The sequence below is a fragment of the Penicillium odoratum genome, assembly GCF_028828045.1.
Source record: "Penicillium odoratum strain IBT 22623 chromosome Unknown utg000006l_segment0_segment0, whole genome shotgun sequence".
NCBI classification, from domain to species: Eukaryota; Fungi; Ascomycota; class Eurotiomycetes; order Eurotiales; family Aspergillaceae; genus Penicillium; species Penicillium odoratum.
In genome coordinates this window covers 3,330,137-3,344,585 of record NW_026643148.1, presented here as the reverse complement: position 1 = coordinate 3,344,585, position 14,449 = coordinate 3,330,137, and the positions used below count along the sequence as shown (strand labels likewise).

General features: G+C 49.6%; 2 protein-coding genes across 2 annotated transcripts; one reads left to right on the top strand and one right to left on the bottom strand.

Moving 5' to 3' along the window:
• Positions 1 to 484: 484 nt before the first annotated feature.
• N7520_009661 (uncharacterized protein) lies at positions 485 to 967 on the bottom strand (the record flags this gene model as incomplete). The annotated part of the gene is made up of 1 exon (XM_057143595.1): positions 485 to 967. The coding sequence occupies one exon, from the start codon at positions 965 to 967 to the stop codon at positions 485 to 487; it is 483 nt and encodes a 160-aa protein (XP_056992883.1).
• A 12,590-nt stretch (positions 968 to 13,557) lies between these two features.
• Positions 13,558 to 14,290, top strand: N7520_009660 (uncharacterized protein; the record flags this gene model as incomplete). The annotated part of the gene is made up of 2 exons (XM_057143594.1): positions 13,558 to 13,591; positions 13,653 to 14,290. 2 exons carry the CDS (start codon positions 13,558 to 13,560, stop codon positions 14,288 to 14,290), a joined length of 672 nt encoding a protein of 223 aa, XP_056992882.1.
• Positions 14,291 to 14,449: the final 159 nt, after the last annotated feature.

The window sequence follows — 14,449 nt, the reverse complement described above, 5'->3', positions numbered from 1 at the left end:
TGATAAAATTATGACACCACTGGTTTTTCTTTGAGACGCCCGGATTGTGCCAAAGGTACAAATAATTCAGTGTTGCACTCATCTGACAAGAGTATGGTGGAAACAAGTTGAAATTTTGTTGCATTCTTCTTGAATACGCTTAAAGATGCACCAGGCAGCCTCAACTTAAAGGTCGGGCAGGAACCCATTTTACATCTCATTTCACACTGTTCTTCCACTCTAGGGCATAAGGAGCCACCATCATCACCCCTCAGACACGATCGCGATCACAGTAGATGATTTTGACGGAGGTGGTGCCCACCACAAAGACGAAAGTCAAAGGCACTTATGACGGCCTGGCGTGTGTCTGGCAGGATTTGCGATGATTCTTCTCATTCATGACCTATGGACCATTGCTCCGGTTTCGTGTTGAGAACCAGTAGACATAGCCAGCTTTATTTCAGGTATATTTATTCACTTCAGATATGACAGAGCACGATGAGTTCTAGCTAATATCATCAAAATACAGCATGCAGGAAACGTTCAACTTCCAGGGTGAAAAGTCCTTCAACCCATTGTAAGACCCTGTTGGTAGATCTAGGTAGCAGCGTGAGCTGTGGCTACATTTCCCGTAGCGACGTCTTCGCAGAGATCTTTTGGATTTAAAAGGCTGCTCCGGAAGCTGGTCTGATTTCGGAAGTCTAGTCTTTAAGAAGTTAAAGAGACGGCAAGGCTTCTCAGAGTGTGAAGATCCACTGATAGCCGTCACAAGTTCAATGGCAACACGGTTTATCTGTAGGAGCGATTCACGATCCTGGATCAGGCGATGGATAGCGGCATGGCGGATCGCGGAAACCGGGCCCTTTAGTTTCAGTAGGGCGCTAGTGGCTTGATGGAAGGTACTGAGCTGCACGTTGGTCTTGTTTTTCGCCAAAAATGTGAAGAATGTGTGTAGCTCTAATTCCTCCGGACACGTCCACCCATTCATCAGAGACTTCTTCGGAAGCCACTTTTGAGCGAACTGGAATGCATGATACTCGAGGTGTTGCTGTATGGCTTGAAGGATTCGATTTTGAAATCAAAGGGCCTATCCCGAGGATACCGCACATGGATCCCCGAAAATACAAATTTGATCCTGGGATCTTGAGCGAGCATTCTAGGATCTCAAGAGCTCCCAGGACCGGTCAAGATATTCCTCGCACCTATGTCAGGGATATACACGAAGCGGACACGCTAACGGAGGAAACGGGCCCACATGGCGCATCTGGGTTCCCCTGAACGCGAGGAAGCTATATTCCTTTTGCTTCCTCGCCCTACGTCTTGTATCTAGAGTCGACTATAGCTTTCTTAATGTTGTTTATTCATTTGGAAGACACGCTCCTCACCAAACGATACGTGAGATCCTCACAACCTACCAAGCTGTATATGGGATAGGTCTTCAGGGGTCTGGGACTGATAACGAGTGTTTTCAAAATCTCCATCCTGCTTTGTATGCTAGGCCTTACTCTTCCTCATCTATTCTATCTTGTCACTTGAAATTATAAATTCATCGTCCTTTCTCCCCACCCTTCCTCATCACAAGAATTACCGTTGAATCAAGTGTGGAAGCTAAAATGACTGCAAAAACCCATGATTGTGTGGAACTGCCTCCACAGGACCTGTCTGTGGAGAAATCTATGTTTCGGCTGCGTAAGTCGCTCAAGCCGATCTTCGCGAGTATCATCTAATCTATGCCTCTAGGTGTTTTTTCCTTCGTGTGAATCCAAGCTCGACGAAAATTCATACGGCGATTAATGGACCAACTTAGAGACAAGCGATTTGCACCGACTCTCCAGGGCAATCACCACTCTGCCTGACCAATCCCTGAAATGGCTGCTGGGAATAGGGGTGACCATACACTATCAAATTTCCCTCACCCAGCATCAGGTGGCCATGAGCCTCTCTGGACCGCCCCCCTTCTTGAACTGTCCCATATTTGAAATTGCCTGTGCTGGCGAGGTTTTGTCGCAGCCTCCAATATACCTGCAGCGACCTCTTCGTGCCAAAACGGACATGAAATGCGAGAATCCGCAATGGCTTAGGGTTGCTGGAAATTCAAACAGCTCGATTCTCTATGTGGGGGAGACCAAGTACTTCAGAAAGCTTGTGAATGCACCTGGGAGATATTTGCGTTCCTAGCGCTTTTTGCATTCAGATTTGTTCTATGTATTTTGTCTTGTCATAATACATTCAAGAAGACTCTGGTTGTCGATCGCCATATCTGTACCAATGGATAGTGTGATAATCGCATTTCTACATTCTGTAATATCAGTCCCGAAAAGCAGCATAGACAGACATCAGGTATAGAATCGTAGTCACTGGGCGCCCCTTGACCATTGATCTCAGTAGATCTGGAATTCCAACATAAAAGGCTCTTTGGCTAGCATTGGCCGAAGTCCGACTGATGGTCTCAATCATCGATGTTTGTTGTCCCAGGCGGGTCAAAATAAGAGCTGTAGCACCACAATCAATGCAGCATGGCTGCAGTACACTCAGTGGAAATCTTTTGAGTGGGCGATGGCTTAGACCCTGAAGATTCGATCATCAACAAGTGAAGCGACTTACTCAGAACACAGCATGATCGCCGGCCTCTGTTTTGAATCAACAGCCAATCCTGAAGTGCAGATGATGGTGATAAAGGTGCATGCTGTCGCAGTCGAGCGATGATCGCTGCCCATCGTGTTCAACTGTTGAAAATAAGGTCGTTGAGACAAGGTTGATCGTTGATCAACGCTCTTCAGACACAATAATAATTAAATTAAACATTAAAAAAAAAATAAAATTTAAAATTTTATTATTATGTTAAAATTCCAGAAATTGACTTGAAGGCATGATTCACTCTGACCATGACCATTCACTTTTCATCTGCTTGTTGACTTTTGCATAGCCCGTCAGCCCTGTAAGTCGAGGTTCAACAGGACTGACTTTGCACGGGTTACTTCGATACCCTCGAAAACAATGCCCCCAAAAAGCTGCAGACAGAAAATACTTTACCGCGGCAATACAAAGCAGGCGGTAACAAGACCAGTCAAAAGACCTATAAATATGGCCTCCCTCCCTCGGTTCTCTGTCGAAATAAGTATCTTCCTCATTGTATCTGACGGATACCCATGCAACAGAGTCATGAGTCCCTTCTCCTTGACCCTCAGCATTCGCTGTGACTGACATCCTCGGTGCACACAGAAGCCACCGAGTCACCTGGCCCCCTCTACCCACTAGCGGTTCACTCCACTGTACCCGTCTTCGTGCCTGCGGGCCAGAGCCTGAGCCTTGACTGGCGAGAATCCTTTGGTGAGTGCTGTATCGATTTGCCTTGTCGAGTGGAGCTAACAATGGGACTTCTGACTAGCTTCTTTGACCACCAGAGTGCAAGTGAGGCATCCTGCAGGTAAGTCCTTTGTCAGCCGCATACCGTCGGACAGTGCTGAAACTCCCAATGTTACGACCGGCCAGGTCTATACAATAGCCCCAATTCAGCACTCCAGGGTTATACAACTACCTGTCAGTCACACCGATAATAATCCTCATGAGACAAACTTTGGTTCCACTGCTGTCATGTGCTTGTCAAACAGTGCGTCCAGCGAGATCACCAGCGAGACCTCTGGTTATCGAACACCGCCATCCTCGAGCCTTTCCCATGCACATGTCGCCGTTATCCTGGATGGCTCGGGGTTCTGATAGTGTTTGAGCAAGGCTACTGGTGCACGTTATCGCGGCCACAAGTTATGTGTGGTTGAACTTTTGTCGAAATAGGTACGCCTGCTCGATGCTTCTGCCCCATCACCACCCATTAATCGTCAGCCATGATCGTGGCTGGGGGACAGACGGAACCAACCGACCTCATGAAACTACAAGACGGAAGATGCGTTGGGTCGGTTTAGGGTTGTGACTTGTCTCCCCAAGACGACTCTTTTACTGTCTTGGTAGTGTCGTCCATCGTAGGTGCAGGGTGAGACTAGATAACAAGACCGTGAGTAGCCCTCATTATCAGACACATGCTGACTATATTGCAGGGCCACTAGCCAAGACACTGCGAGACATGACGTGCAGCTGAACGAGCCTCGCATGCATCTTCTATCGTCACCACCTTCGCCATGAAAGCGATGTATCTCGCTTTAGCCAGTTCGAAGTGTCAGTCGACGAGAATTGGAATTGCCGGATCCCTCGTTTTTTTCCCTCTTACCCACCGATGCCGACTGAATTGCAGTCTTAGCCGAGAACCAGCTCTTACTCCACTTTCTGGGAAGTGGAGGCAGCCATGCGACCAACATACCGACCGAGAACACACGATGCGTTGTACATGGATGCAGCGATATGCTTAGTGGTCGGAAACCTTGATGGTGAGATCGGCATCCTCACCTGTGGGGGGTACGAGTGAGAAGAACGCCGGAAGTCTATCCGATAGGTGGACAGATTTTGCTTTTCGGGACAGACAACGATCGGCATGGACCAGTCCAAGAAGATGACCATGGAGCATGCAGACCTGCCATAAGGCTCGTCACTTTCTGCTATTCTCCTACCCCTATCAAATATGGTGTCGTTGTCTCCAGAGTCGTTGTCTCCAGAGGATAGAGAGTCATCGCTTTCGACGACAGTGATTCCTTTGGAGAGACATACGACTGTCTTGCAACAGCAGATCGCAGGCATATAATTCATCCCCTTCGTGCAGGACCAGCGACAGCGCCAGCTCCCTGCGGTCATACGATAAGTGAATGAAGCGAATGTTGCTCAACGGCTGAGACACAATGCTTTGCGTCACAATCAACCATGCGTTGCGTTCCCTGCTGCCTCTTACAACTGCGCGAGAAGTCTCCATTGGTAGCTTGCCAGTTTTCTTCTCCTAAGCGCATTATAAATCGTTATGCAGCGCACGTTGAACTTTACAGCTGGGTGCTACCATTGGGCCAAACAAGTCATTCGATCCGTTCTGCGTGGTGTACCACAAGCTTTTGTGAGCAGATCCGGCAATACAGCGCTCGTCATCGCTGAGGGAGGAATGGGCGCGACATAGGTCTGCGAGCCCGTATCTTGAGCATAGCATCATATGCGGAAAGACCCCTCTGTTTTCACAGGCCCCTGCCCAAGATAAGTTCCTCGCCTTTGATCTTCGGTGCCGGTGCTCGTTACTCACTGATACAGACCCTACACCTCCCGATGGATGCACTCATCGAGCTCCGTTGCCCGTTGATGTTTCGCCATCGGTCGTGTCTATCAGCTAGGGCCAGGGTCACGAGTCTCAACCGCATCATTATATCCCGCGTGGATGACACCTGTGAGCCTAGCCACCAAGCCGACCGAATTTGCGTCTCTTTCTCATCATGACAACACGAGCGAATCTTCCTTTGCAGCTATGTCCCGGCCAGCCCAATACAATTGAAGACTGCGCCGAACACCGAACTTGCGACCAGCCCAATCCATCAACCACCTCAGGTCAATACTACAGGGGTGGTTCGACTGTAGCCCGGTACCTGGAAAGGTGAGTCAGAGTTCGTTTCCTGATTCAGTCACTAATACCGTGCCCAGTAGGACATGCCCTCGGGCACACGCCGAGCGCCGGGTTTCAGACTACGACAGACTGCCACCTTGCAGCCCATCTTGTATCAACGCACACGCCGTCAATATCTCGCGAGATGTGAGAATTGAAACAGTGTGCCAAACAAGACTACGAACACCCTCCGCCATGGACAAAGAGCTATCGTGGCACACTATATGTGCTGAAGAGTTGTGAGGTCGAGGATGATAAATTGTGAGTGAACCCTTTTCGACGGATGTATACTAACATCTTCTGAAGGATGACTTGTCAAGTGTGGAACATCTCGACGGCACATGGTGCAAACGCTCGAATTGATCCGACGACCCGCCTCTCATCCCACGAACACCCTGAACCGACGTGGATGAGCAGTACCAGACGAAGGTGCTTGGCATCAGCCTACTCGGAGCTGGGCGCGACTACAGAACGATTGATCAAGCAATGTCCTAGATGGTCCCGGTAGTGCGACCAACCCATCATGGCGAGATTATGGGCCCCCCAGTTGAGCCGTGTGATGGGTATGTCGTCTCGACATTGCACGAGGGCTTGAAAGCATGAGATCGACTGCAGGAAATGGCAACCCACCTAGCACCTCAACGTCAAGATCCGACACCGAGTGTCCCTCGCCAATCCCGACAATTTGGTACTTTCAGCCGAGATGCCTATTATAAGACCACCCTCACATGACACATGGGAGACCGGATTATTAAGGGTGACCAAATTAACTCCCATACGCTCCAGAAGCCCTTGGTATTCCCGCTTCCAATACGAGCAGCCCTCATCCACTAGACTGAGGCAGGGATCTGAGGCAAGGATCATCACAGACACCGTCTGCCTTTCAGCTCAAATGTTGAGCATTGGCTCTTTTGCCAGACTCTCCGAATAGTCCCCTGGTGATTGGGCAGTGTCAAAATGAGTTTATTGATTTGAATTCTGCACCGTCATCCAATTTTCGATCGCCCGACAAGACGCTGATCAATCGTTGGAAAAGGTGGGTCAAAATTTCCTGTTCTAATGGATATGCTAAGTTGTGCCCGGTAGAATGTGCCTGCGTGCGAGTCCCAAAGCACGCTATCACCGCCGCAGGCATTGGACAGCCTTGTTCCGAAATGTAACGCGTTGCCGGTTTCCAGTACGCGTTGCCGGTTTCCAGTACGCATTGCCGGTTTCTCAGACCAAAGGGCATGCTGAGCAACATGCTCACGAAGGATTGACCGCCACAGTTGTCTGGCTGAGGTCAGTGCAATGGCTGGACTCGGTCGGTCTTGTGGGTGTCGGTCTTGAGGGCATTGATACGCGCAAGTCGGCTTGCGGAAGTGGGCTTGAGGGCGTTGGCTCGTGGGCGTTGGCTTGTGGGAGTTGGCTTGTGGGAGTTGGCTTGTGGGAGTTGGCTTGTGGGAGTTGGCTTGTGGGAGTTGGCTTGTGGGAGTTGGCTTGTGGGAGTTGGCTTGTGGGAGTTGGCTCGTTGGCATTGATACGTGGGCATTGGTATGTGGGTATTGATATGGCATTGATATGTGGGCGTTGGCTTATGGGCTTGGGCTGGTGGGAGTGGTTTGTAGAAGTCGGCCAGGAGCTGAGAATCAATCAGACACATCTGCTCGAGGCATACTCTGAGGTATACGCCATGGTCATTCAAGTCGGCTACAGCTGTGGTACCAACCACGAGAGAGAGGTCAGAGGCATCTTGAAGAGTCGACTAGAGAGCATTGATTGACTCGAACTCGGGACCGGCAGAGCTGCCAGTACATGAGCTGTATTGTCAGCTGAAATTCACCAGAACGAGCCGAGAATTAAGCAAAGTTGAGTATAAGAGCTGTGAGGAGATCAGCTCAATCTGATATTGACTGACTTATTGCAAAGGCCAGTGTCATGCGCGGACCAGCTCCGCGGGATGTCGCGTAAACAATGCGCCCCGCGTCTGGGAGCACCTCACCGCTTTTGCCGTCGCGTTGAATAGGAAGCAGCTTCCTCTCGTCAGACACTGATGGACTGAAAAGCCAATGCCAACGTCTCGCTTTGGAAAGGCGACGCTGTATATCCATCCATGGTGTGCGAGCGCTGACACCGTTCGACATTCTTACTCGACAAACAGTTCAGCCGCCAAAATTATTGTTCTTGCCAACCAGTCCATCCGCTGCGCGGTTACCCTCTACCGACCTCCACAGGCCGTCTACCAGATTTAAGTCAATGTGGATCCCTGCCTGTCATCTGCTCGTCCTATGCGATGACATGGACAGCTACTCCAGCGATTGCCGTTCTCATGCTTGAACGCATGTTCGCAGTCCAGAGAAGACGATACTCGAACAGGAGCAGGGGTGCAACAAAGAGAATCACCTTATTCGATGAGAATGTCAATCGATCCACCCATATCTATGGGGGCTGGAGACTCATTTGCCAAGCAGCACGTATGAAGTCGCGCCCGCTGGTACTTGATGTTCTGTCAGCGGAGCGATGTGTGCAATTGTGGGTCACAGCGCAGTCTGCAAGACCGGGAACTTTGATCTGACCATCGTTGCAAAGTTAGTTACCGAGTGCTACTACCGATGGATCGACTTCAGGCGGCAGGGTTCCATCGACCTTTGTATCGCAGGCACTGCTTGGCCATATCAGTCGCGTCAAGGTCTAAAAGATCTCATGCAAGGTGTTATCAATTTACGCCGCCTCTCGAAGTATCGATGACATTACGGTCCTGCTCGAGCCGGACAACTAAAATGGATCTCCCGCCAGCCCGTCGGTTGCTGGCCCGAATGCCACCATGGCTTCCAAACGACCCCTGCCATCCGATCACGTGATATTTGGCCCCGGCCCCGATGCTGCTGAAGAGCAGTCGATTTGAGCTTCCAAAAATCCATGCCCATTTTATTAGCGAATCGAAAAATTCAGAGAATTCTCTACTCGGTGATATCAGTTTCACCCAGTAATTCACTTTGATGGGTGTGGGGATCTACGAAGAGGAAGCCATGACCATGTAAGGCTACCCGTCGAACTGCCGTGGCACAACAAAGACAGGGTCTTGCGTATTGGTGCTGAATGTCTAGCTCAGGTGCTTGTCATTTAGATACAACAGTGAGAGTTGCGCCCCGGTGGTGTGGTGTGAGACGCGAATGCGGTGTGTCCACGTTGCATCGTCCTGTCGAGTCCCTGTGACGTCTACGCCGTCGCGGACATTTCTGCATGGTTGCGTGAAATCATCTTTGCTCGCTTCGGGCCCTTCTCAGCGCGTGTGTGCGTGTGTTTGCTCTTTATCCAAACACTGCAAGCTCTGCTGGCTTTGTCCTTGAGCATGCCATCGTGCTGAACGCGGGTCATGCGTAATGACAACGCTTCCTGGCCACCTCATCAATCACAGATCTCAACTACCACACAGTCATGTCTCATCAGATACACAGCGTGCATGCTGCGTCGCTGATGTCTCGTAACGCACGATCACTACAAGGCCTTGACCTGCCTTGTTAGGCACATCTTATGTTCCGCGTGAGCTGCTGACTGATGAAGAGCGAGCGACTCAGAGGTTCCTTCGTAGTGTTTTTGGGTGCTTCATCTAGTTCTTAGAAGATTGCTCGTCATGCTGGGCAGACCCTAGTCCGGTGATGCAAGGCTCATTATGCACGCTACTTACGCCTACGTAGCTCCCGAAACGAGTAAGTCCTCAATGGTGTGTTCTTCTCGTGGACTGGTGACGGCTATCGGTAATACAAACGCATACCATACTGTTCGATGGTCGCACTACGGCAGCCTCGTCAGGATATGGGGCACGGCAGCTCACAAAATGTATAAACACCTTGTACTTTCATAGTGTCAATTTGTCGAATATGAGGCTCGTCGCTGTCTTCAATCTCATATGGAACCTACAGTAAATTTGTGGCCGTGGAGTTGCTGAGCATTAGTCTCATATTTGTATCATACGTGGTGACTTCGAATTGACTTAGCCCAAGTATTATCATGATGTATCGCTGTCGTTTTCAGAACAGACCGGTGTAGGCTTCATTGGTCATGTCTTTGTGAGGTCATAGAGATATACAAGTCACGCGTGTGGCTTTGGTGTCATGGCATCTGTAGTTCAAAAAGATAATTTTTTTTATTGGTGAGGGGAGGTGCGGCTACAATATATATATACATGTACTGTATACATGTACTGTATACAATATGTACCGGGAAGCTCCAGCCATCTGGATTCTTGGTGTAGGGCCTCCCAATTCAGTGAAAGACATAGCTTTCAAATTTTACATAATTGCCGACCCTATACTATGACTCTATTTCCTCCAGAAGGACTTGACAACGGCTTTTGGCGAGACACATACAGTGATGTGGGTGGGGTCTTTTCCTAAGTCGGACGAAAGTGTGCGCGAGGGGTGACACACCGCCCCAGCGACTCCGTTTGACAACGCGTCCAGACTCAGCATTGACAGTCTGCTCGTCGACGCGCCGACAATGTGATCATTGACAATTGTTTTCAGTGCTGGTCACTATTTTACAGGCTGGTCACCGTTTTCCAGGCTGGTCACCGTTCCAAGCTAGTCACCGTTCCAAGCTGGTCACTGTTTTTCGAATAGGCTCAAGTGTTTATTTACCAACGCTCACTCAACTGTTTATCAGCACAGGCTCAACTGTTTACACAGCAGTTCAACTGTTTACACAGCAGTTCAACTGTTTACACAGCAGTTCAACTGTTTACACGGCAGTTCAACTGTTTACACAGCAGTTCAACTGTTTACACAGCAGTTCAACTGTTTACCAAAGTAGCCTCACTTGTTTACGAATGGTCATTCAACTGATTACGGACGCTCAGTCAACTGTTTAAGCACTCTCAACGGTTCACGACGCTCAGTCAACTATCACCATAACAGACTGGTTACCACCATGGACTATGGATCACCGCATCTGCCCGTCACCACACCGCATCTACCCATCACCGCCAACGCCAACCTCAACACTCATCGTGGGTTTCCTGACCCGTGATACAGACGTGAATAATGCGTTCTTGCCGTCTGATGGTCTTTGACCGAGCCGACCAGCCTGAACGTGTGTGTATACATACTCTACTTGTGTATACATCTTGGGAGATCAGGTTTTGGACATGATACTACTATGCACGGCGAATTCGGTAACAGCAAAATTCTGGGTTTATTCGTTCTCTTTACAACGCTATTTTGGAGCGAAAATGGGCCCTGGAATGCGCCCTCATGGCCCTACTGCCAGTCTGTTCGCCCGTGGCCCGAGCCTACACTGGTGAAGTATTGATGTTTGGGCAGGTCTTGGCTTCTTCAACTGCGTAGCGAGAGCTGAATACTGGTCCCTAGCACCACGTAGAGGTGCCTGCACTTGGCTAGAGTTGCTTGTTCTCGCAGTATCCCCCTGCGAGGCTTATTGATAACGCAGACCTATCCTGCGGGGTAGTCTTGATCTCGCAGCACCCCCCTGCGAGGCATATTGATAACGCAGACCTATCCTGCGGGGTAGTCTTGATCTCGCAGCACCCCCCTGCGAGGCATATTGATAACGCAGACCTATCCTGCGGGGTAGTCTTGATTTCGCAGCGCCCTCCTGCGAGGCATATTGATGACGCAGACCTATCCTGCGGGGTGGACTTGTTCTCGCAGCGCCCTCCTGCGAGGCATATTGATGACGCAGACCTATCCTGCGGGGTGGACTTGTTCTCGCAGCGCCCTCCTGCGAGGCATATTGATGACGCAGACCTATCCTGCGGGGTGGACTTGTTCTCGCAGCGCCCTCCTGCGAGGCATATTGATAACGCAGACCTATCCTGCGAAGCATGTTTGGTGACGCAGAGCTTGTACTGCGGACCCGTGGCCACGGAGACCCCCAAGCCTGCAGACAAGAGATGGAAACCATGACACACGGGAGTGTGAGGAGGAAAGTCCTGATTTTTTTTGGGCCGGAAATCTCGCGCCTTTTATGTCAAGTCGGCTACGTCTCTTCACAGAAACCCCCTGCGCAAATTCATAGAAACGGCCACTGATTTGGGAGGGCATTGGAAAAGTTACATGGAAATCTTTGGCCAGGAGACACACCCCCCATGGATCCGTGGTTGGTCTCATGTTGCCAGGGGGACCAGCCATTGGTTCCATCAAATCGATCATCTAGACTGACCATTTCCTGCGGTGGGTTACACTGGCGACTGGGTACCAGAAATGATGAAATGGAAACCATGGATATGATCGCTGTGGCAATGCAACGCAGTTGTATTGCAAGTTGCGACATATGTATTACAATAGAGCATTCAAAGAGGGCTAAACGCAACGGCTATGCACGTGCAATCATAGGTACCATTGAAATTATTGTCGCGCAACGATGAAAAGCCTCTGCAGCGCATGTTGTCCTTGTTTACGTCCTTCTGAGAACCCAGTGAGTAGTATCAAGTAAAATGCTCGAAACGACTGGATCTTAGACCAGGGTTGAAGGAGAGCGGGCGTCACTCCGAAAGAGTGAGGTTTGCGGAACAACCCGATCGCTGCGATGCGTTGCGAACCGAGTGTCAAGTTTTTCTGTGGCAATGACTTGATCAGTTTTCATGATCAGAGAAGATATCTGAAGTTTAGTGCATCCTTCTCAGTGAGGTGCACTGCAGGTATCGAGCATTGCGAATGCTACTTATACTACGAAGCTAGCCGGGTCAAGACCTTCGTGATTATTTGGAAGAGAACTGCGACCGACTGTGAGCTGTGGTGTCAGCCATCAAGGGAGTGGTCATAGAAGAGCAATAAAGACCGGATAAGCGCGTCGTAGTAATTCCAACCGGTATCAGACTGGGAACGTGAAATTTACTTCCCTAATAAACTTCTCATAGATATCCCAGCACTGTGCTCTGCCTCTACTACGCGGCCTTTCATAAAAACCGCGACACTTGGGTCAAGAAACAGGATACCAAAAAGTTTCCGGTCTGAAAAATGAGTCGTTCGTCGTGGACCCTGACCCATGGGATAAATACCACGTGTCATTTAGACTTTGTGTTCCCGAGCGATCATTCCGTTCTGGGCCCTCCAATTCTCCACTCTGGATTTGGGACCCAAGCTCTGCTAGACTCGAACCACACTCGTCACACAATTAGGCCATTTACCGCAACAGAGATGGGTCTGTCGAACTTTCCCGGTGGAAGACTTGAAGTAGGAACACTCGGGAATATTATGGCTCTCATCTTCCTGCAAATATGTCCCAATCATAGATCGTCAAAGAAAGGGGTGACAAATAGAGCCAAAGCCGAGATTTCGGGCAGCGTCGATCCCGTTTCAGAACCGCGCGGCCTCACCATGAGTACTGCAGAACCATTCAAAGGAGTACCACGGAACCCTGCCTTTGCTCCATGGTGCTTTTGAACTAACTTGGGCAGCATCTAAAGATTCTCTGATTGAACGAGCGCTCTCTTTCAGCAGTTGCACTTTACTTTTACGAGCTAGCAAAAAAGAGCGGTCTTGTAGCAGTCGAGAAGCAGTCATTTCTGGACTGTGCAGAGTCGTCATACTCGTCCGAGAAGCATGTCAATGTCCTGGCTTGATCCTGGCTCGATGCGGGAGGGCAGAATCTCGTTGATCCCAACAATGCCGCCCATGCAGAGTCCAACTCCGAAGAGCCTTCGTTGCTACCATGGCACGTCAGCTGGGTCCGTGTCGATCTCTGGTCGATCTCCTGATATTGCAACGCTACCATCACACCTTGATAGTCAGGGCACGACGGACTCATTTTCAAACCCTGAACGGTCAGGCTTCAGTGGTCCAGGGGTCTTTGCCGCGCCCATCATTTGCAGATCAGTGTTAATTTTTGTCCTCTGCAAAGTCAACACAACCACCAACAACCTATGAGGCAAGATATGCCAGGAAGTAAACGCAGCGTACTTGCATCATCTGTGTCAAATCGAGATCATATTTACAGCCCTTTATACAACGCAGCCACATCATCACGTCCTGCGAAGCAACGGTGAGCAGCCACAATAAATTCATTGTGCTTGCTAACTTCTCTCCATCTTCTCCAGTACATCGAAACCAATCACAATGTCTCGCCCAAGAAAGATCGATGCCATCTCGAGTGAGTTCCAAATCTACATCTTTTGCCAATACGAATATTAACTAACGAACTTGAATCACAGTTCTGGAGAGTCTCTCTTCACTCTTGGGAATACGATCAGGAAAAATTCCCTTTCGCGCCCAAAATCGAATCCTCCAAGCCATACAGCAACACCTTGAGTTCCATGCATTTCGGTTTGCTCACAAATGGCTGCCGGTGAAGTCTCTCATGAACAGGTGGACGTGCCCAGAAGAATTAGAGCTACACAGATTCTTCATATTTTTGGCAAGGAATAAGACCCGAGTACAGCACAGTGCCTTCCGCCAAGCGAGTCGCGCTCTACTGAGAATGAAAGGACCAGTGTCCGCAATTCGTCACGCTGCTGTTCATCGTCTGAGTCAGGATCGTGAATCTCTCCTGCAAATGAATCGCGTCGCCATTGAATTCGTGATGATCACCGGTGAGTCTTCGTCCCCTGCGAAGCTTTGCCGTCTCCTTGACTTCTTGGAGGCTAGACTTCCGAAATCAGACCGGCTTGCGAAACCCAGCCCGTTTCCGGAGCGGCCTTTAAAATCCAAAAGTTTTCTGCGCAGACGTCGTTACATAAAAACGAAGGCTCCACTCACACCACTACCAAAATCTACCATTGAAGTCGTACAATGGGTTGAGGGGTATTTTGTGCTGGAAGTGGAGCGCTTCTTGCATGCAGTGTTCTTATAGATGTTAACTTGAACTCTTCATGATAAACTCTTGTGTCGTGTTGAAAGCTATTGTGTATACCACAGATACATGAAGCGAAGAAGCATCCTAATAATAAAACTGATCTGATCTAAAAGTCTCACAATAAATTCGGAGCTAGGCTTTGTAGGTCATGAATAG